The sequence below is a fragment of the Protopterus annectens genome, chromosome 12.part0, assembly GCF_019279795.1.
Source record: "Protopterus annectens isolate FY-2018-M chromosome 12.part0, PAN1.0, whole genome shotgun sequence".
In the NCBI taxonomy this organism is placed as follows: Eukaryota; Metazoa; Chordata; order Ceratodontiformes; family Protopteridae; genus Protopterus; species Protopterus annectens.
Window position 1 is genome coordinate 940,798,293 of NC_056746.1, and position 25,519 is coordinate 940,823,811.

Consider the following 25,519-nt stretch of genomic DNA (forward strand, 5'->3'; position numbering starts at 1 on the left):
TTCTTGATCAACCCTGGACTCTGGGCCCAATTCCAGACCTCCTGGTTCATCAATCAGGCGAGTTGCATCAGTCCCTCAAAACTCTCCAGCTTACAGCTTGGTTGCTCCACTTCCAACCTTAGCTAGGCTTCCCAGCATTTCCCTAGCAGTCCGTGACATTATCGTCTCCTCTCACAAGTCTACAACGAGGAAAACTTATGCTAGCAAATGGAAATGTTTTTCTTGTTGGGCAAAGGCTAGGAATGTGGATCCCTTTTCATCCCCAGTCCACAAAATCCTGGAATTCCTAGCTCAGCTGTTTCACTCCAGGTCCACTTCTTCTATGATCAGGGTACAAATGGTGGCCATTTCTAACTTTCTTTTTTGGTTTTTCGAACTCTAACATTATGTCTCATAAGCTCTGTAAAGCTTCTTAGGCCTCCAGTGAGAGCTCCCCTTCCTCCTTGAGACCTTAATTTAGCCCTAACCTCCTTAATTCTGCCCCCATTTTGAACCAGCAGAGTCCTGCTCTATCAAGTTTCTATCTTGGAAGACACTCTTTCTGGTAGCTATTACTTCACCAAGACGTGTCTCCAAACTTCAGGCACTGTGTGTTGTCCTCCATATTTGTTTTTTCATAAGGACAGGGTTGCTCTGAGGACTAATCCCTCATTTCTCCCTAAAGTCTGCTCAGAAAATAATTTAAACCAATCTACAGATCTTCCTGTGTTTTTCCGTAATCATACCAACAAGGCAGAATACAAACTACACCAATTGGACGTTCATAGGCAATTCCGTTTCTACCTGCACAGAACTAAAGAAGTAAGGAAGTCGGACCAACTATTCCTCTCTTATGCCTTGGGCAAACAAGGTCTCCCATTTTCCATGGTAACTTTGTCCAGATGGTTGTCTCACACTATTTCTTTCATTTATGAGTTAAGGAACAAACAGTTACCTATTAAACCGAAAGGTCATTCTACTAGGGCCTTGGCCACATCTGTAGCCTTCAAGTCTAGGTTGCCCATGGATTCCATCTGTGCAGCTGCCACGTGGGCAAACCCTCATACTTTTATTTCTCATTACATATGGTCTTCAGGAGCAGAGCTGACTTTGGTTCCACTGTTCTGAAGAGTCTGTTCCACTGAGCCACCCAGGATTTTAGGTGCTAGGGATGCTGTCCCAACCAGCAAGAACGAAGGCGAGATAGACAACTCAACATAAAGAAGTTATGTACCTACCATAACGTTCCATGTTAGTTGTCTTCATCTCGTCTTCCTTCTTGCGCCCCACCCTCCATCCCCCTATCCTAGTGGATCGAGAGGAGTTTTTCTGTTTCACTGGCTGTGTGTTCTCTTGTTTCCTCTATTGACTTAAGAGAATATGGCAGGTATAGTCAACTGATTTCTTGACTGGTTTATTATATTGTTATGTCTGGAGTTAACTATTTCAAACGAGATCTGGGTAGCTATCGCTAGGCATTATGGGATAAGGGGCAGCCTCGAGCCAGTAAACAGCTCGTGAGCTATTGAAGATGGCCGAGTCGGAGACGAGGATCGGCTCCGATCCTAACCAGCAAGAAGGAAGGTGAGATGAAGACAACTAACATGGAACGTTATGGTAGGTACATAACTTCTTTTTTCACGTCTGCATATTAACTCACATAAACATATGATTATCATAGCCATTTACCTGCCCCCAGGAAAGAACCTTCCCAACACTGAACATCTCCTCTCCTGGTCCTCCACCACTTTCTGTCAAAAACTATCATCCTAGGTGATTTTAATCTTGACTGGCTTTCCTGCTCTTCCAACTGCCCTACTAACTTTATCAGTCTATACAACTATACACAAATTATTAACTGTCCCACTCATACCGACAAACACCCTCAAAAAGAATCTCTACTCCAACAAACCTAACCTGAACAATCAGGCAGGCTGCCTTCCAGTCAGCCTTAGTGATCACTCCCCCAGCTAGCTACTAAGGAAAAGAATTCAAACTCAGTATATTTCCCCCTTCATGTACACCCACTGCAAGAAAAAATGTTCCCTGGATACTTTCAACCTACTGCTACGGCAATGCGATTGGTCAGCACTAAGAAGCCTCAACCTGGACCATGCAGTTGAATTCTTTAATAACAAATTCCATGACCTACTAAATAGTCTGGCCCCATAAGAAAAATACTTATCAAATCCAAACAACTACCTTGGCTTTCCCATGACACTAAACGTCTTATCAAACAAAGAGATAGAGCTAAGGCCTTATACCAGTCCACCAAAAACAAAAATGATCTCACCTCATATCAGCAGCGAAGGAAACAAAGAAATGTATAAAAAATTACAAAAAATACTACTTCCAAACCTCTCAAGTAAGGTACCTTCACAACCCTTGCAAATTCTGGCAATCTATTAACTACCTTCTTATCCCAGGTAAAACCTCCACCCCACCCCTTCCACATCCAATAGCTCCAACTCCATAACATCCCAGTTCAACCCCCACTTTATTTACTCGATCACCTACCTGCTAAATAACCCCCTTCTACCTCAAGCACCAGTAACCTCTCCAAACCTCCTACATAAAAAAGCTCCTCAGCAAACTTAAACCATGCAGCCTAGCTGCAGACCAACTCCCCAACAAATTCTTAAATATTGCTGCTCTGTCTATCGCTTAACCTATATCTATCCTTATCAGTCGCTCTATCTCTGAACAATATGTACCTCATCTCTGGAAAATTGCACATATCATCCCTCTCCACAAGGGTGACTCCTCCAGAGAAATTACAAACTATCATCCCATTGACATCCTCCTACCCATAGCTAAAATCCTAGAAAAATGTATTCACCAACAACTCTAAGGGAAAAACTGTTGCAGAAAAGAGGAAAATCCCAGGATGCAAAAAAACTCCCTTACCAGCCTCAGTAAGAACCTGAGAGCCCTCATAAAATCCTCCAAAGCTAGTTACGAAAATAAAATTGCCAAAGATTCCAAAGACAACCACAAGGCATTCTATAACTATGTCAAGAATCTAAATGGCAATGCTCAGATCTGCTCTGAGCTACAACAGAATGGCATTAAATATACTGATCCCAAGGATATTGCCAATATCCTGGCAGATTGATTCAATGCCAACTTCATCCCCTTCTCACCCCCTAAATGGCCCATCTCAATACTGGAAGATTGCCATATTCCGGTAATAATGGCCACACAGGTAAAAAAAACGCACTCTCCGAAGCTAAGAATACAGCATCTATGGGATGAGATGACATCCCGGGCTGTGTACTACATGAACTACAAAATGAACTGGCACCTCACCTAAGTGTCATGTTTAATCATACCCTCACCTCAGGCTTCGTGCCCACTGAGTGGTGCACAGCTACAGTTATCCCACTCCACAAGGGGGGATCCACCTTTGATCCCGGGAACTACCACCTCATCAGTCTGACGAGCCTGATCTGCAAGGCCATGGAACGTATTTTCATGGAACTTATAAACAAAGACATTGGCAACCTTAAAAAACTGGACCCCACCCAGTTTGGGTTGATGAATGGCCAATCTTGTCTCCGGAACCTTATTGACTTCTTCAAATCAGTCTCCTGAGCTGTGGACGAGGGTAAGGCAGTTCACACAGCCTATCAGCCTATCTGGACCTCGCCAAGGCCTTTAACACCATCCCCCACTCTGGAATAATAGATAAACTTACTAAGCTGGGCATTAATTCCTACATCACTTGATGGATTGCCAACTGGCTTACTGACAGAACCCACACTGTAAAAGTAGCTGACTCCAAATCCAGCTGCAGACAAGTGACAAGTGGAGTACCTCAGGGTTCAGTCCTGGGACCTCTCTTGTTTGGCATCTACTTCTCTGAAGTAAAGGCCAACACTAAGGGACTCTGGCTAACAAAGTTTGCAGATGACTGCAAACTGGGAGCCATTATTGAATCCCCAAATTATGTGGATACTCTACAAAAGGGCCTTTCAGAAACAGATGCTTGGTGCCAGAGCCATGGGCTCAAGCTCAATGCCAAGAAATGTATAGTTATCCCCTTTGGCAAAAAACATGTACCCGTGAATTATCACATAGGTGGCAGTACACTAAACACCGAAAGTGTGATAAGAGACCTAGGGACACAGGTGGACAATAGTCTCAACTTCAATAACCACATTGCTACCACAGTCAGGAAATCCTTCTATGTGGCACACCTCATCACTAAGGGCTTTTCATCCAGAAAAACGAGGTCATTGTCCCACTGTACTCATCCCTCATTAGACCCATTATAGAATACAATGTCCCATTTGGTATGTACCTCTCAAGACATCTGCAACAACTGCAGAAATACCTCACTGAAAGAATCACAGGCCTAAAGCAGATGCCCTTTGCTGACCGCCTTAAAAAACTCCAGATATACTCTGTCACATATCGTCTACTCCGAGGCAATCTCTGCTTAACATACAAGGCCATGCCTAACCCACAGCTGTTGGGCATGCTACACTTAAAGAAATCCCAATTCCTCATTGCCACATGCTCCAGGGATCTAAATTTTGTCATCACAATAAACAAAACATGCTGGAGGGATAGGTTCCTGACCCAGAGACTCCCCAGACTCTGGAATAGACTGCCCATACATGTCAAGCAGAGCGCCTCTTTGGCCCTCTTCAAAAGGAACCTTGATGATTAGATGGGAGAAAGGAAATTCACCCCGGGGATCACGTCAGACAGGGGTCCAGGGAAGTAAATAGTGTGGGAAGAAATAGCTAGGGAATTATGGCTAGGCTTGTATAGGCCCTAGGGTGGATAGCCTAGTACCAACCTATGAACCTATGAACTCCAAAATCACCTCATCAACAACAACGTATTATCCCACTCCCAGCATGAATTTAGGCCAAAGCATAGCACTAACACAGGCTTAATATCTTTTACTGACATCATTCATCACCTCATGAGCAATGGTCTCCTTGTCTCTGCAATTTTCTTAGACATGTCAAAGGCATTTGACACTGTCTCCCACCAACTTCTCCTAAGCAAACTTGACACTTACCATCTCAGTTCATCTACACTTACTTGGTTTCAGAGCTACCTATCCGACCATAAACAGGCCACCAAATGGGAGAAAACCCTCTCTCCTCTGCTACCAGTGTCCACTGGTGTACCCAAAGGGTCCATACTCGGCCCCCTCCTTTTTATCCTATTTACTAATAGTATAAACTCAGCAACCCACCTCACTGCAATCATACAATGCGCAAATGATACATCCCTTATCTGCTCTGCCCCAACCCTTCAAGAACTTCAAGATAAGACTCAAAAATCATTTCAGAAATAGAAACCTACTTATCCAGCCACCAGCTCATTCTAAACCCTAATAAGACAAAACTAATGATTTTCACCAACAAACCATCCAGTAACCACTCTCCATCTCTCATTATTCATTCCACCAATGGAACCACAGTTGAACCCACAAACCATACCAAACTCCTAGGTGTAACTATAGATGACAGGCTGAAATTTGATATTCACATTTCCCTGGCAATCAAAAAAGTCCATGCCAAACTTGGAGCTCTCTACCGTGTAAATCCTTTCCTGACAAACCAAGCCAGACTAGTCACTGCTATATCCCAACTTCTATCTACTCCTACTCTACTGCTCACACATATTTACAAACCTGCACAAAACTCACCTAAACAACCTATCATCCTGCTATAATAAAATTGCAAAATTTGCCAGCAATCATCCCCATAAATCTCATCACTGCTCTACTCTCCAACAACTGAATTGGCTTGAGCTTCCCAGTCTGCTAACACTAAACCATCTTACCTTTACATACCAGATCATTCACAACCCCAACCTATACCCTTCACTATCCTCCCTAGTTCAACCTTCAGTTAATACAAGATCTCTTAGATCTTCAGACAGACTGTCGCTAAAAATAACCCAGTCGCACAACTACTATGGTGACTGCCTCTACTCTAATAAAATAGCTAAGGCCTGGAATGCTCTCCCCTAACACATTCAAAACACTCCCAACTACTCTTCCTTTAAAACAAAAACTAGAGAACATCTCAAATACAGCTGGATCTGCTCTTGCTGTTCTCCTGGATAATCAAGCCTCCCTCCCTAATTACTTTTCTCTATTCCTCTCTCAAAAGAACTTTAACTCTGGTTCTAGCCCATTTTAGACTTTGTAGCTACATTGTAAACAATGTATGCTTTAAATGTGCTATAACTGATGTCACCATAAATGTTTCTCTGTCAATCAGTTTCATTCATTTGTATTCATTATCTACAATGCTGTTTACAGCATAATGTTTGACTAATTTTATCTCTGGTCTTCTGGAATATACATGTATAATTTTGTATTAAGTGTGTTATCATACAGTATGTATGTAATTTTGTTTTTATGTTTCACGATTTTGTTATTATGATTTTGTACTATTATTGGACACTGTTGTGTGTGAAGCTTTTCTCCCAGGGTCTCCGCTGAAAACATCTCCAAGGCCCACTTGAACGCTACCCGGTTAACAAATGTAAAATAAATAAAAATATCAGCACAGCACATATGCATTCCAAGAGTGACATCTGCACAGCACACACGCATTGCTAAGGTGACATCTGTACAGCACACATGCATTTCCAGAATGTTATCTGCACAGCACACATACATTGCCAGAGTGACATCTACACAGCACACATGCATTTCCAGAAATTTATCTGCACAGCACACATACATTGCCAGAGTGACATCTGCACAACACACATGCCTTCCCAGTGTGACATCTGCATGGCACACATACATTTCCAGAGTGACATATGCACAGCATGCGTGCATTCCACAGGGAGATATCTCACAGGACATATGCATTTCCAGAGTAACATCTGCACAACACGCATGCCTTCGCAGACTGACATCTGCTTAGCACATATGTATTTCCAAAGTGTTATCCACACAGCACTTATACATTTCCAGAGAGACATCTGCACAGCACACATGCCTTTACAAAGTGACACTGGCACAGCATACATGTAATTCCACAGTGACATCTGCAAAGCACACATGCATTTCCAGAGTGACATCTGCAGAGCACAAATTAATTCCAAAGGGTGATATCCATACAGCACATATGCATTTCCAGGGTAACATCTACACAACACACATGCATTCCCAGACTGACATCTGCACAGCACATGTATTTCCAAGTGTCATCCGTACAGCACATATGCATTCCCAGTGTGAAATCTGCACAGCACTAGTATATTTCCAGAGTGACATCTGCACAGCACATGCTAATTTCCAGAGTGATATCCACACAGCAGACATACATTTCAGAGTGTGATATTTGCACATCATACATGCATTCCCAGAGTAACATGTACAGAGCACACAGATTCCCAGAGTGATATCCCCACAGCACACATGCATTCACAATATGACATCCACACAGCACACACACATTCCCAGAGTAATATCCACACAGCACACATTCATTCCCAGAGTGATATCCACACAGTACACATAGAATCCATTCTATCTGCACAACACACAGACATTCCAAGAGTGACACACATGCAATCCTAAAGTGACATCTGCACAGGACACATACTTTTCCAGAGTGACTTGAGCACAGCACACATTCATTCCCAGAGTATATCCACACAGCACTCAAATTCCCAGATTGATATTCCCACAGCACACACATATTCCTAGAGTGACATAGGCATGGCGCAAATGCATTTCCAGAGTGACAGTTGCAAAATATGCATACATTTCCAAAATGAAATCTGCACAGCACACATACATTTTCAGAGTAACATCTGCAGAGCACACATACATTCCCAGAGTGATATTTGCACAGCTCACATGGCATTTCCAGAGTGATATCCACACAGCACATGTGAAATCCCAGAATGACAACTGCACAGCACAAATAGATTCCCATGGTGATTACCTCACAGAACACAAGCATTCCCAGAGACATCTGCATAACATACATGTATTCCCAGTGTGACATCTGCACAGCAGACATGCCTTTCCAAAATGATATTGGCACAGCATACATGTATTTCCACAGTGGGTTGGGAGCGTGGCCTAATGGTTAAGGTGTTTGCCTTACAAACACAAGATGCAGGGTTTGAATCTCACAAGGGATAATTGGCTAGGCTTTCAATGACTCGCAAGGGCAGTTAGCTTAGTACTAATCTATGAACCTATGAACCTATGACATCTGCACAGCACACATGCATTCCCACAGTGGCACCTGCATAGCACACATACATTCCCAGTATGACATCTGTATGGCACACATTCACTTCCAGAGTGACATCTGCAGAGCACACATGCATTCCACAGGGTGATATCTACACAGCACATATGCATTTCCAGAGTGACATCTGCACAACACACATGCATTCCCAGACTGACATCTGCACAGCACACATGCATTTCCAAGTGGCATCAACACAACACACATGAATTCCCAAAGCACACATACATTCCCAGAGTGTGGTATCTTCACAGCACAAATGCATTCCCAGAGTGACATGTACACAGCACATAGATTTCAAGAGTGATATCCGCACAGCACATATGCATTCCTAGAGTGACATCTGCATAGAACACATGCATTTCGAGCGTGATATCTGCACAGCACACATACATTGCCAGAGTGATATCCACACAGCACAGATTCATACCCAGAGTGATAGCCACACAGCACACATACAATCCCAGAGTGTGGTATCTGCACAGCACACAAGCATTCCAAGTGTGACATCCGCACAGCACTCATGCATAGCCAGAGTGGCATCTGCATGGCACACATACATTTCCAGAGCGATATCTGCCCAGCATGACTGCATTCCACAGGGTGATATCCACACAGCAAATGTACATTCCCAGAGTGACATCTGCACAACACACATGCTTTCCCAGACTGATATCTGCACAGCACACATGTACTTCCAAGTGTCAGTAGCACAGCACACATGCATTCCCAGTTTGACATCACCACAGCACATGTTCATTCTGAGAGTGATATCCACACAGCACACATACATTCCCAGACTGTGGTATCTGCACAGCACACATGCATTCATAGAGTGACATCTGCACAACACACATAGATTCCCAGAGTGATATCCACACAGCACACATTCATACCCAGAGTGATATCCACACAGCAAGCATACATTCCCAGAGTGTGGTATCTGCACAGCACACAAGCATTCCAAGAGTGACATCTGCACAGCATGCACACAATCCTAGAGTGACATTTGTACAGCACACATGCATTCCCACAGTGACATCTGCACAGCCAAATGCATTTGTCGAGTGACATCTGCACAGCATACATGTATTTCCACAGTCACGTCTGCAGAGCACACATGCATTTCCAGAGTGTCATTTTCACAGTACACATATATTTCCATAGTGATATCTGCACAACACACATGCATTACATGCATTCCCAGAGTGACATCTGCACAGCACACATGTATTTCCACAGTCATATCCACACAGCACACATGCATTCCCACTGTGACATCTACACAGCACTCTAACATTTCCTGAGTGACATCCGCACAGCACACATACATTCTCAGAGTGATATCTGCACAGCACACATGCATTTCTAGAGTAACGTCTGCACTGCACACATGCATTTCCAGAATGAAATCCGCACAGCACACATACATTCCTAGAGTGACTTCTGCACAGCACACATGCATTTCCAAAGTGACTTCAGCACAGTATACATGTATTTCCACAGTGACATCTCCCCCACCCACATGAATTTCCAGAGTGACATCTGCAGAGCACGCATGTATTTCCAGAGTGAAATCCACACAGCACACAAATTCCCAGAGTGATATCCGCACAGCACACATTCATTGCTAGAGTGACATAGGCATGCCAGAAATGCATTTCCAGAGTGACATCAGCACAGTATAAATGTATTTCCATGGTGACATCTGTACAACACATATGTATTTCCAGAGTGACATCCACACAGCACACATCCGTTCCATGAGTGATATCCACACAGCACACATACACTCCCAGAGCATGGTATCTGCATTGTACACATGTATTCCCAGAGTGACATGTACACAGCACATATGCATTCCCAGAGTGACATCTGTGCAGCACACATGCATTCCACAGAGTGATTTCTTCACAGCACACAGATTGCCATAGTGATATCCAGCATGCATTCCCAGAGTGATAGCCACACAGCATACATGCATTCCCAGAGTGACATATACACAGCACACATGAATTCCCAGAGTGACATCTGTGCAGCACACATGCATTCCACAGAGTGATTTCTTCACAGCACACATATTGCCATAGTGATATCCAGCATGCATTCCCAGAGTGATAGCCACACAGCATACATGCATTCCCAGAGTGACATATACACAGCACACATGAATTCCCAGAGTGACATCCATACAGAGTGATATCTGCACAGCACACATACATTCTAGGAGTGAAATTTACAACACACATGTACATTTCTACTTGTACTTCTAAGTGCATCTCATTTCATTGTCATCAACAGAAGGTTTTAGTAAGGAGGGTGAGACATCAAACTTAATGCCCTCTTCCTCCTTCTCTCTTTAACTAGCCTCTGATAATGAGAGTTTGTTCTGAAATCCTATTTGAGGCCATTGTGTATGGTGCCACCTGTCTCATCAATGAGGAAGTAATTTGCTAAGCTGTGTTATACTTACTAATGTTATGTGTTTGGCAAAGTCCTTTATTACTAATAGTGTGGCATTCCATTATTTTATTGCTGGTAATATATGCACTCTCTACTCCAGTAACATACAAAGACTGCAATGTTTGCATGCTCACCTGTTATCTTCATTCATTATTAATGATTGAGTATCCTCTATGGCATTTATTTTGCAATCAGTAAAAACTACTGAGTTAATGTTGCTCCTAACCTTGCATTCTCATAGCAGACTCACAGTCCTGATTATAATATTCTAAACAGTCAATTACTTTGACAACAATGAGTTTTATGTGATGTAGATCTCTGTCTATAACTCTGTGCTTTGAGGTCTTCAGCAGTGCATTATGGCTGTGTGTGGTATTACAGCTACTGCTATATTACTTATAAAACAACTATCTTATTGTCACCTGAGAGCTCCAACAGTGTCATGAAAAATGTACCTGGAACCAGACAATATTAATTTTTTTGTGTAGATCAACAACTGACTCATCTCAGTGAAATGCAGTCCAATGAGATACTGTTTATTAGAAGGCAAGTAACAGACATGGTTGGGTGACTTATTCAGAACTGAAACAGCAGCTTTAACTTCAGGACCACTTTTTACGAAAAAAGTTGTATACGAAAGTAGGCTTGTATAGTTCTTATGTTAAAAATTGAATTGCCATTTCACTTTATCTATTACTATTATCATAATGTCCCTCCATCTCAAAGTAGTTCTGTCTTTCCACTATGTGTTATCTTCTGGAAGCTTATTAATTATTATAAATAATTTATTTAAATGTTATAATATTATATTATACTTAATATAAATATAATATAAATATATAAATATAATATATAATATATTTATAATATTTATATATTTAAATATAATACTTATTATTTCCATGTATACAATCTCCAATATAATGAAAAAGAGGTACCATACGTAGAATTCAATAACAAATTTTTGGATTCATCAGATATTTGTTCTCCATTAATCTTTACATAGTAATTCCAAAAATCTGAGTCGAACTTTAGAGTGTCTTATCATAGTATCTTATAGATAGGTACTTATTTTTTGATTATCTGTCTTTTCAAGATACCTAATAAAAAGCTGAATCACACTAGGTATATATTCAGTCTCTAGGTTGATTGATACTCTCATTTTGTTTTATATAAACTGCCATAATGAGTGTTTAAACAACCAATTGTCTTGACTATTATCAAAACTACATAAAAGAGAGTTTAATGGTTTAATACTCTTATTTTCAATAAACAGATGCTAGAGTATCAAGTTATTTTCCTTTAATTTTTGCATCACATTGATGTTGACAGAATCTAGGCAATTGGGAGTATGCTACAGAGAATATAAGAAATAGAAATTGTTTAATGTTGTAGTTAAAATTAATTATATTTTTAAAGTTATTAAATATTTGATTAATGCCATAAGAAAAATGATCAAACTTCTTATTAAATAAACAAAATTCACGTAAAAGCCAATGAACTCTACTTATTCCATGTTGTTCCTTAAATTGATTTTCTATAGTTCTGACATCAGTTATATGAATCTTATGTATTGTTTCCCAGCCAAATATATAGGTGGGTGTGATCCAATGTAATATTAGATTAATTATAACTGATTTGGAATAAAGATCTAAGCTAGGGAATGCTATCCCATTACTGTTCCGAGCTCTAATGTGCCATTTATATGCAATCCTAGGTTTTAAGGGGAACCATAAAAATGTAAGTAGCATGGAATCTAATTTTTTAAATAAGTTTTTGGGAGGGGGGTAGTATCAATGTCTGTATATAAAACATAATTTTAGGTAAAATTATCATTTTAATTAAAGAGAGCCTATCTTCCATTGTGAAGAACATTTTATTCCATCTTTTGATTAGTTCACTAATGGTGGTTATTAAATTATTGTAGTTTAGTTTAACAGACTCTTTCCATGTACTCTTTATACTGACACCTACATATTCTAATGTATCATTCTCACAATTAAACAGGCTATTATCTCTTAGGTTTTTGTTGATCTTTTTGTTAATTAGTAATGTTTTGGATTTATTATGATTAAATTTAAGCCCTGAAGTTCTTTCACACTTGCTTAAGGTATTTATAACATCCTACAAAGAACCATCAATATCACCCAGCATTAACAACATATCATCAGCAAATAAGTGTATCTTAGGACAATAGTCCTTATTAATTTGAATGCCTTTTATGTTTTGCTTGTTCCTGATATATGTATCAGAAGGTTCCATTGAAAGAGCAAACGATAATGGTGACAAAGGACAACCTTGTCTAGTTCCCTTGAGGATTCCTAGTGGTGAGGATAGGCATGATCCGATTTTCACATAAGCTTGTGCCCCACTATATATTTTCATTAATAAGTTGACATAATCTAAGGGGAGTTCAAAACCAATGAGCATTCTTTGTAGATAAGGCCAATTAATAAAATCAAAAGCCTTTTCTATGTCTAGGCTGATATCGTTTTTTATGTATTTGCATGCTATGTCTATTAATGATAGTAATTTAATAATGTTATCTTGCACTTTTCTATGATGAATGAACCCTGTCTGATCATTATGTATTAAATTAGGTAATATTTTCTTTATCCTATTAGCTAATATTGTCATGAAATTTGTCTTATATGAATCGCAAGATTTGGGGCCCTTACCTTGTTTTGATATGGGGGAGATAATTGAGTATTTCCATGATGGAGGTGTTATGCATTTTTCCTTAACCATAGTAAAGGCACTCATCATTTTCTTTATTATATATTCAGGAAAAAATCTTATATAGTTCAAGAATTATTCCATCCAGTCCTGGAGCTTTATTATCTTTTACATTTTTTATTTGCTCTTTTACTTCTGCTAGTGTTATTTGTTTATTTAATATGATATTTTGTTGCACTGACACCTTAGTAGTTATATTTTTTGAATAAAAGTATTTATTACATTATCTGTCTCCAAAAGTGGTGTATTATTTATATCTTTATAGTAGTTTTTGAACACTTCTAATATGCCCATTAAGTTAGATGTACTCTTAACTGTACTATCACTTTTATATTTAATCTCATTAATAAGATTTTGATTGTTTATTTTTTTGGCTCTTACTGCTATTTTATGTAGATATTTGGGATTTATAGCATAATATTGTAATTTAATTTTTCCAGGTTTATGGCTACATTATGATTCAGAACGTCTAAATATTTTTGATTTAACTTAGTAATTTTGTTATGTGGTACTTTGTTATTTGGTTTTGTGTCCATTTTTATCTTGTCTATGTTTTTTTGAAAGTCTAAAAGTTCTTTGTCCCACTCTCCTTTTTTTAAGGTACCAAGATTTTATTCTACCATATATATAAACTTTAAAGGTGTCCCATAGCATAGTATCAGTCACTTCACCATTATCATTTGTTTCCATAAACATGTCTATTTCTTTCATTATCCATTCCCTAAAGTCATTTAACTTAGTTATGTAAGCAGGAATTCACTGAGGAATTCTTAAATCATTTATATGTGTAGTTAATGTAAAGTTTGCAGCATTATGGTCCAGATGTCGACAAGTCATTATAGATACATCACTTATTTTAGAGTTTATATTATTTGATAGAAATACCTTATCAGTGTTTGTGTACAAAACCAATATGAATAGTGAGTATAGAATAAGGAATAATTTTTTTAGACCATGTATATATTTAAGGTTCACCTGGTTTGTAAAGTCATTTAACTTCTTGGCTTGAGATGTTAGTTTTACCATTTTTAGAAGTATCATTGCCTGATAATAGGCAGTTACAATAACCTGTTGCTGTAATTTCCCCTTTTGCATTTAAAGTAATCAGGTCCAGATATTTGTCAACATATTTAGGACTCAGTCCTGGTATCCAGTATGTATTAATCAAAGTATAATACTTCCTATTGATTTCCAAAATAACCATGCTTAGCATCCCATCTTTATCTGAAATTGTATTTATAATTCTTGACATAGTATAAGTATTTTTTCATAGAATAAGAGTGCCCCTTCTCTTAGTCTTAAAACATGAATCAGACAGAATGGTATATGTATATACACACACACACACACACACACACACACACACACACACACACACACACACACACACACACACACACACACACACAGCCATATAGCCATGCATGATTACTCAATTAATTAGCTATAAGGCTGTTTTCATTTTAAAATTATTTTGAATGTATGAAATTAGGATGCAGTTCCCACTAAGATTCAGTCCCAGCCTTTAGCATTCTTTGCCACTATTTTATAGAAAACCTGAAGAACTAAAACATAACAAGCCATAAGCTTTCCCTAGAAGTGACAAAGAAATGCATAAAAGTTGAAACTAACGATGACATGCAATGAAGCCACACTTGGTTAAGTTTTGACTTGTGGAGCCATAGATATCATTTGAAAAAGCACATTGGTGTGAAAGCTTGTGTGTTTTTAATAAACTATTTGTCCATTGGAAGCCTGTGAGCCAAAATGTAAATTTCAGATAGGAATAAGAGTGAATTGTCAGCACTGTAGTCTAGAGGGATATACACAGTATATGTATACTTTTATTTTTATACATTTGTTAACTGTGTAAGCTCACAATACATGATTTCATTTTCAGAGGCGGCCTGGGAACACTGTCTGGTTAAGTGGCTTCCTCAGATTCACACAATAGACAAACAGACAAAGGGAGGTAGAAGGAATCAAACTCTATACCCTAGACAACAAGAAGCAGCTTGTTAATTGCTCATTGCCTTAATCCTCTGCATTAACTGCCTGGAAGACCTGAATAGTCTGTTCAGTAGGCTGGGTGCTGAAGTAGCCAAATAGGAAGGATGACAGTGAGTCTCCACCACTAACTCACCCATCCTGTGGGAGGGATGGCAGCGCAACATGAGGCAAGACAGACACCTAGCAGAGGCTAGGTGTGACACTGAGTGCCAGCAGGGTAGACTGTGAGTACCCACATTGCAATATAAATGCTGTAGCCAAGCGATACCTACATGCAAAGGATCGGGTCCAGATTTGCTAAATCCTCACATGCACAAGGCTGTCACTGCAGATTGAGGGATAGAATTAGCTAGAAAAAAATGATGACTACCTGAGTGGTATTTCCCGTTGGGGAACAATGGAGAAAAAATATGAGAAAAAAACAGGAATTAGAACAGTGACAGGTGTGTCAGGCCTGTTAAGACTCAGGTAGATATTTTTCATTAAAATTTACAAAATGAAGGCTTCAAACTGCCAAATACTATTGTTATAAATGAAAAAAAATCTTAAAGGCAGAAAAAGAAGAAATTGCGATGCAGAATAGAAGTTAGCTATAGACTGTATTCATAAAACACGTTTTTTGTTTCTCAGACATTTTCAATTTAATTTATAAAAGGACAGCAGTAAGTATGTTGGGTGCTGTTTTGTGTAACTTTTAACTGAAGAAGACTTCTAATATATAAAAATGTATGACTAGAGAAGGGAGCAAGAGCCATTAGTGTACATTGCTTGCGCCTTTTAAAGCATCTTGATCAATAAAAAAGTTTTCTGCAGCCCTGCTCTTATAATACCTTTCTGCTCAATAACAGCCTCTCGAGCCACTATGCTGAGCTCTTCTTAACCCTGCTGATGTGCAACACATAATTAGATCTGTACAGCCAGACTGCTTTTTCTTACTCAAATTTTCTGCACCTAATTTAGTGTCTTAAAACGGACTATAGACTTCAAAATTCTATACGAGACACAAATTATCAAACAAGAGCAGAGATCAGAACTGCACAAGGATACATATAAATAATTCTACTTTTAAACTAAGATGTATGGGGAGAGGGAATTAGGAAAAGGATTTGGAAAATGGTGATTCGAAGGCAAGAAGATAGGCTATACATTAGGAGAATAGGCCAGTGAATGGTGAAAAGTTGGAGGCACCTGGGAAACTATATATCTCAGACAGGAACTTGTATGAATTTCAGCTTTGTGGTGTAGAGGGATTTATTTTATTTTACTTTTTGTTTTTTGTTTTTATACATATAGCACAGACACAGAAGATGGGAAGTAGGTGTACAGGCTGTAGAAGTAGGGAAAATGATGCAGTAAGTAGCAAAGAAATACATATGAGTGACTCAGGGCACAGATGGGTAGTATAATAGTGTAATGTGGGTAGTATTATGGTGTAATGTAAGGCCTGGGTAGGATGGGTAGTATTATAGTGTAATGTAAGGCCTGGGTAGGATGGGTAGTATTATGGTGTAATGTAAGGCCTGAGTAGGATGGGTAGTATTATGGTGTAATGTAAGGCCTGGGTAGGATGGGTAGTATTATGGTGTAATGTAAGGCCTGGGTAGGATGGGTAGTATTATGGTGTAATGTAAGGCCTGGGTAGGATGGGTAGTATTATGGTGTAATGTAAGGCCTGGGTAGGATGGGTAGTATTATGGTGTAATGTAAGGCCTGGGTAGGATGGGTAGTATTATAGTGTAATGTAAGGCCTGGGTAGGATGGGTAGTATTATGGTGTAATGTAAGGCCTGGGTAGGATGGGTAGTATTATGGTGTAATGTAAGGCCTGGGTAAGATGAGGGAACTGCAGTCAGTGATGCAGGATGGGAGTGCGACTATTCCTGGTATTATAGAAATTTGGGCTAGCAACAAGGAAATGTAGGACATAGAGATTGTTCAGGAGTGACAGAAAAGGGAGGGGAGGAGAGTGGATGGAGATGGAGTAGTGACCTATATAAATAAAGGAGGGCATCAAATCTGAGTTCAGGAGAGGAACTGAGGTCAGGAGAGGAGAAGGACTACCACACCATGAAGAGAACAACGGATGATTCAGAAACAGAATTTGTGGCAAGTGACCTGTTAATTATAGTAGAGGAAGAGGAAACTATTGGTGAATCAATGTAAGATGTCTCTTCTGGGACCTGTTAAGGGAGAAGGATGCAGAGATTAAAGGAGTAATGCAGGAAGAAGATGGTTATTGTCACTGAAGAGCAGAATTTTCCAGGTGCAGTCTGGGAGATTCTGAACTAAGAGTTATAGCTGGCTTACCTAGTGCCCAGTGTCACTACACAATCTAGTGCTACTCAAGTCTAAGCTGATGAACAAAAGGTCCTTTCTGTTTCCCAACCTAGTTGCCATTAGCCAGGTCCGTTCCTCTCCATTCTGTAAAAAATGTGTTCTATTTTGTAGAAAATGTAGAAAGCACCTTGGTACAACTTATACCACCCATGAAGTGTTGCTTCAGTCCTGACAGATCGCAAATGGGAAATAAATACCAGTACTACACTACTGACTGCACCCCTAACAACCTGTGCCCAACGTGGTTGCCCCCTTCACCCCATCCCATGCTATCTATGCGTCTGTCTGAACTTCACTGGAGAGAATGAATGAAAGCTGACTTGAGGTCTTGGACTGTGAGGAACTCAGACTGTACCGAAAAGGACAGACTTCTAGATGCAGTCCTATCCAAGACAGAGTGGGGGCAGGCATGTTCTAGCAAAGGTGCCATTACCCAAAAGTGATCACATCACTTGTGGATGGTTAGAGTAGGGAGAAAAGCTAAGAACAAGAAAACAAAGGTAATGAAATGAGGTTTTAGAGGAGCAGATTATGTAAGAGCTGAGACAAAGGGTCAAAGATGAATTAGGGGATTGGGGACAAACCAATGAAGTGGTCAAGCTGTAGCAATCGACTGGAAATAAAATATTCATAGTAGCTACACAAGTGCTTTGTAGAAGAGGCAAAAAAAAAAAAAAAAAAGGAGAGGACAAAAGGAGATGAAAGGGTAGCGGTGAGAGTGCGTTATACTGTCTCTGTGAAGATGGAGACAGCAGGAGTTCCACAGAGATGTCAGAGTAAGAACAGTGGTATAGTACAAGTGGCAGTTTCAAAGCCAAGCACATTCTAAGTCTGCATTGGACTAATTAGCTCATGACGCATCTCTGCTACTGTGGTCCACACAAAGTATTTCCTCTGCAAGGAAACATACAATGGGTAGGCAACCATTCTTTCTCCAAATAGTAATTTACATCACTGACTTATTGCTTGTTTTCATTCCCTTTGAATTAAATTTTTTTTTTTAATTCTAGTCTGGCTGCTGATTAAATAGTTCATGCAATCCTGCCCTCATCCGATTTCATTATTTATTCTACCCCACCATTTTTGATTCCCCCATCTATTCCATGTTTTGTAAACATTCTCACTATCTGAGAAGGCATCCCCTATTCTGGTGCCACTTTCCAAAAGAAAGCCACTTTTTGCAAAGGTGCTTCTGCAGACACATGTCATTAACGCAATGAAAGTAGCTTCCGGTCACATTTTATTCTTTCAGTGATTGGCATTCTATAAGAACTGATAAACACCTTTAAGATTCAGGGCCTAGATTAGAATATGAAATAGTTCTGACTACCCAGATTGCAGAGTTCTGATGTATTACTCAGGAAAGATGCTTCCAATGTGTGGGAAACAGTTTAAAAGTCCATATGTTATTTTCCAGTAATCTATCCAGGATAATCTGATGAAAAGGCAATAGTAGTTAGCCAAAACTGATTTTGTAGGTTCAACAAAATATTTATTTTGATGAGATTCAGATTCCATTCATGCTAGTTAAAATGGTGCAATTCAAAACATACTAATCCTTATTTTGTAGGGTACTGAAATCAGATCCATGTTCCTCAAGTATTCATATCTTCTTGATACATTTCAGACCTTTCATTATCAGTTTGGCACCAGCAGTTAATAAAGGTTGTCAACAGAAGGGTGTAGCAATATGCACGAAGTGACAGTTTAAACTGGCAGCATTTACATATCAGATAATGGTAACATTAAATGAACTTTTAATCAAAATCCTTTTCTGCCTTTGTCCCTAAAATATTTGAAAAAAAATATGTCTTTCCTTGTCTGTAGGGGTGCAGAGCTGTTTGAAGCAAAAGTGAAGAAAATTGTGGCCGCGCGTCTTGAACAAGAAAAGAAATCAGTAGAAGCCATGAAGAAACAGTAAGTGTGGCAATTAAATACAGCTGTTAGATATCAATATAATGTATTTTTAAATGAATTTAATACTTTTTCAACAACCTTACATTTCCTGGGAATTTATCATAAAGTTGCATAACATTTCCTCTTCCAGTAGTGACTATTCAGTTCAGTTATGTTTTCCAACATTGAAGTACAATGGACTACAGGTACAGCTGTGAAGGGATCTCAGACCATTGACGTGAGATATTGTTTACTGAGGTGGATGCTTGGATTGACCAAATTATACAATGCAATGTTTTTCCTTGCATGATTCCACAGGTGTTTGTTTAAAGTCCAAGGACAGTAGCTGCGATCCTTGGAACAACAATAGTGCAAGTGTGAATTAGGGGAATATATAGTGGTCTGTGATTGTAGCATCCTTGAATATTCACCTTACTCTGAGATACAGTGATCAAAGAGTTAGCATATATAAATAACAGAGATATGGTGGACACAGCCCACTCATCTGTGCAGTGCATGCTAAAGAATCCACTCACCTAGGTAAACAATTTAAACTAAGAGCTACCTTCAGAATTCACTGCTATTTGTCTGAATTGTATTTTATTTTATTTTTGAAGTGCCCAGACTGATGGACTTGTACTATGAGGTCTCACAATTTAGATAGGGAGCCAGGCAGCGATGCTCTTTTCTCTATTCCTTCTCTTGTACCAATGTACCGTGCAGGCATGGGAACAAATGTCCCATACTCGTGTGTAGTACATCAACAAAGAGAACAAATGTCCCATACTCGTGTGTAGTACGTCAACAAAGAGAACAAATGTCCCATACTCGTGTGTAGTACGTCAACAAAGAGAACAAATGTCCCATACTCGTGTGTAGTACGTCAACAAAGGGAACAAATCTCCCATTCTCGTGTGTAGTACGTCAACAAAGAGAAGACAACACAGAAGGAGACTAAAGCGCCATTATACAAACACACTATTTAAGAAAGGTAAGCGATTTTTTCTTAAATAATGTTATTGTATAATAGCAATACACCACTCAGGCTTTACCCAGGATTGGCTTTGTTTAATTACTCTGGCTTCGCCCTTGTGATTAAACCACACCATCCATGGGTAAATCCCAATATATCCACACACAGTCGTGAATTAGTGTTTAAATAGAAGATATTAAATAGATGAGCTCATTTGCCCTTACAAGAGTTTCATCATATGTAACTGCAGTTTACATGACATGCTTTATTTATGCATTATTTATCCATAGTTCATTATCAGTTCTCTTGAACTGGGGTCAGTAATGTATGTTGTAGGGTGTTTACCCAAGTTAAAATAGAAAAGGTCTCATCTTTCATCCCTGTTCAGCATATCTTTTCCTAATGGTAGTTATTAAGTTATTCCTTATGTACTGTATTTCCATCCTAGGTAGCTAGTGCAAAATGTGTACAGACACTTTGTGTAAATATTGCCAATGGCTATGCACATCCATTAGTACCTCAGCTTATCTGTGATGTGATAAGTAGACGTCATTTTCCATATTTAAAATGGCAACAGATACTAAGAAACACAAGACAACCAGTCATGTTATAACCCTTAAATATTACACTATTGTAATCAAAATTGCAACTGGTTAGGGCTATGATGGAAATTGTGCAGTTATTCCATTGACTGGATGTGCCTACTTTATATCCTTTATGTCAGGTAATGTGCCACCTTTTCCATGAAAGAATGTATATAAATATCAAATGATATGTCAGTTACAAAATGTATGCAAAGGGCTATGCAAGGGCTCTGCATGTGCTAGGTCTAAAACTTCCAGCATTCAATGATAGTGAACTGAACAAGGTTAAATACGACTGATTCCTGATTATGCTCCATATAATGACAAAAGATAAAATATGCCTATAACTGAGGCAAGTACAGATTAATTCATAGACTGTTGCTATAGTACTAGGAAGAATTAGATATCATGTGAAGACAGACCCACTGCCAATATTCATACATGCTGAAAGTTTGCAGATATTTCAGGTCATAAAAGTAGCACAGACATAGGAAAAAGAAACTTAATCTCAATGTGTGAAGCTTTCCAATAAAGAAGTATAAATTTCCGTGCAAGTTATAAGTGCTGGATTAATTTGAAGTCCTAAATGAAATTTTCTATAGATTGAGATTCTTTTTTTCCAAAGATAATGAATCTCAGCTAGCTACATTGTTGCTCGTAAAGTATCAGTTTCCATGTGGTTTTATATATATGGATATGTCTGTATGTGTATCTATCTATTTATATATATATATATATATATATATATATATATATATACACACACACACACACACACACACACACACACACACACACACACACACACACACACACACAAGCACACATATACAGCAGTAATACATTCATGCTATGAATATTTCTGAACAACTGATTATTTTAAAATAGTTCACTCTTTAAGATTGAATCACTTTATTTAACCTTGTGTTCTTGCATTATACATTGTAATTATGGTGATTTTAATTCTGCCTGCAATCAATGTTTTTTACCACTGTGAGTAGTTTGTTTCTTTTCCTTATGGCCTGAGTTAGCATCTGAAAAGGGTCATGTGCCAGCTTTCCCATCCAGTAAACAAAGATAAATAAAATAAATAAAATAAAATAGTCTACTGAAGGTACATTCATTTTAACTATTTTCAGGATTTGGCTCCCATCATGTCAAGGCATGTTTTTAACAATTATACTGGTTTGTATAAAATAGGGCTGCCATCTTACTGGAAATGAGACATCTTCTGTATTTGGTCTGGAGAGATAGCTTTGGTCAGCAGCTGTCCAAAAACAGATATTACATATCAGAGGTTTAGCTCAGGTACCCTGAAAGAAGCAGAAACACTTCTAAGAACTAAAGGCAACAACTACAAATGAGTTATTTTATCCTGTTAGCATGACAAAATAATCTATTGGGATATGGACATTAAAACACCCTCTTCCAAAAACATTGCCCTTCAGTGCTGTAGGTGGACTCTCTGTGGTCACATAAGTCCACTATAATGTCCTGCAAAGAAAGTGTTTAATGTCCCAATCATTTGTCACATGATAAATATTCCTACCAGTCCATACGAAAGTGACTATATCTATATATATATATCTATATATATATATATATATATATATGTAGGAGTTTGACAAAATCTGCCATAGGTCTTAGGCAGTTTTAGAAAAAGCATTATGCAGAAGCAAAAAAAAAAAAACTGAAGGACCAAAATATCATTTTTAGGGGTGCAAGCATTTCAGTTTGCTTTGGAGTTCTTTGGCAGCATAAAGCCATCTGATCGTATTCTTCATTTATGCAGGATGGAAGGAATAAGACTGAAACAGAGGAAACTTCAGACTGTCAAGCAAGATTCACAGAACACCGAAAGCACAAATGAGGCATCTGTCACCGCAGTGCAAGACAAAGACCCACAATCTGGTATAGTATACTAGTTATACACTTCATCTTCCCCTACATTGTACACTATGCATGGTTAATGAAGGCAGTGAACTCTCTTACAGCTAACAGTCTATCCAAAATGTAAGGCCTTAACTGTATAAAAAGACTTAGTTGACAAAATAGCTATGCCTGCAGGAGAGCTGGAATCCTACTACTGCAACTGTACAATGGCTAGACTAAACTTTTCTTTCTCTCTATGTTTTTGCTGAGTTGTGTTTCACTTTTTGCCCTCCACCACACTTTACCCTTCTTTTGGAAAGGCAGTGAGAATGTCCCCTGTACTAAACCATGCTGTTTTACCCCACTGATCCCTACCCACCTCAATGAATACTGTGGGGAGTGTGGTTATAAAACCCATGATAAACAAGTTACCTGTATCTCAAATAACACAAAAGACTCAAAGAGATTACTTTACCAAAAACGAACACTACATTACCTCCTGACTTTATGTGCTTTAAGGACAAGTTGAACAGATGTATGATCATTCAAACCTAGTTCTTGATGTGACCTTAATCTCAAAATCCATTTTAATTCAGCTCTTTCTGTAATATTAACAATATCACCCTTCCTAATATTTTATGTATGACTTCCAAAACTAAAAATCTAAAATCATATCCATCCCCTCTTTCATTAATGTGTTTAGCAACCGCACTATAATTCATACCTTTATGAGCGCAATACAAGTGGTCTCGTATTCTTTCTTGTAGGTGTCTGTTGGTCTTGCCTACGTAAAATGACCCACACAGTAAACAACGAGCTAGATAGACTAAATTTCTCGTATTACAATCAGCTCCTGCTTCCACTACAAATTCCCTACACCTTGAGGGTGTATAAATCTATGAGATTCATCTATATACATGCAAAATGGGCATGTATTACATTTACGTGTACCCTGTACCTTACCATAATTCTCATTTTCTAGTTCACCTCTAGGGTAAAAAAGTCTATTTCGTAAAGATTTCTTATTCCCATACCCAAACTTGGGTCTCAGACCAACTAATCTAGCTATGTCTTGATCTGTCTGCAAAATATGCCAGTGTTTATTTATGAAATTCCTTAAAGCATAATTATCACTGTAGTATGTTAAACTAAAGAACATGCTCTGGTATGAAATATTGGTTTTCTTATGAACCAGTCTGGGAGATGAAAAGTAGGGTTTCCCTAAAGTGTCCCTAACATTTCTAGCTAATTCCTGTGCTTCTCATATCTCACATTCTGTATAACCTCTATTCAAAAATTCTTTCATAATTTGATCTAGTCCATTGTCAAAATCTTCAGCTTTCTGAGAAAGCCGACTAGTTCTCAAAGTTTGCCCTCTTAGCACGTTACGGAACACGTGCTGAGTGTGCATGCAAGTACGGTGTAAGTACGTCAGATGAAAGCATTCCTTCCTGTGTGATCTGGTATAAAAACTATCCTCACCATCCCTTAATATCTGACTATCTAAAAACTTGATCATATTGGTCGAGTATTTCAATGTGAAATTCAGGAAAGTACTACTCCTATTCAACTCGTTTACAAATGTCCAAAGTTGAACTTCATCTCCTGCCCAAAGTAAAAATCATCTACAAACTGACAACTGAAATGCATTAATGTCCAACACATTGCAGATCCAAGTATAAACACCTCCTCCCATTCTGCCATGACCAAATTGGCGTAGCTATTTGCACAAGATGTGCCCATAGCTACACCAGAGGTCTGAATGTAGTAATCTCCATCAAATGTGAAGCCATTATATTCTAACACCACTTCCAGCAAAAAACAAAGAAATTCAATGTGTCTAATATCATAAGTACTCTTGCGAATCAATACAGTTTTGATCATCTCTATTCCTTCAAGGTTAGGAATAATGGTAAACAAAGAAGTTACATCAAGTGTAACAAGGTATTGAGTGTTGATGGACAAATCTTCATTAACACACACATAAAAATCCTGTCGGAACTGCTTACTATCTCTTAAAATTGAATTACATTGTTAAGTATTGGTCTCAATTGTTTTTCCACATATATAGCTATTGGCTCTGTGAGCCACCCACCTCCAGCAACTAACGGTCTGAAGGGGAGGATATAACGGGTCTCTGTGAACTTTTGATAAACCATTAAATGCTGGTATAAGTGGATTTTCCACTACAAAATATTGAAATAGTCAAGGCAAGACCAACAGACTCCACAAGAAAGAATACAAGAGCACTTGTACTGTGCTCGTAAAGGTATGAATTATAGTGCGGTTGCTAAACACATGAATGAAAGAGTGGATGGACATGATTTTAGATTTTTAGTTTTGGAAGTCATACATAAAAATATTAGGAAGGGTGATATTATTAATATTAAAGAAAGAGCTGAATTAAAATGGATTTTG

The 25,519-nt window shown here is 38.6% G+C and overlaps 1 protein-coding gene across 1 annotated transcript in view; it reads left to right on the forward strand.

Annotated features, from left to right (window-relative positions):
- Nucleotides 1–25,519, forward strand: part of LOC122816231 (piezo-type mechanosensitive ion channel component 2-like) — a 1,381,906-nt gene that overhangs the window by 884,239 nt on the left and 472,148 nt on the right. The window contains exons 28-29 of the mRNA XM_044088974.1: nucleotides 19,604–19,693; nucleotides 23,022–23,140. Coding sequence (XP_043944909.1) covers nucleotides 19,604–19,693; nucleotides 23,022–23,140 — 209 coding nt within the window. The remainder of the gene's footprint in view (nucleotides 1–19,603; nucleotides 19,694–23,021; nucleotides 23,141–25,519) is intronic.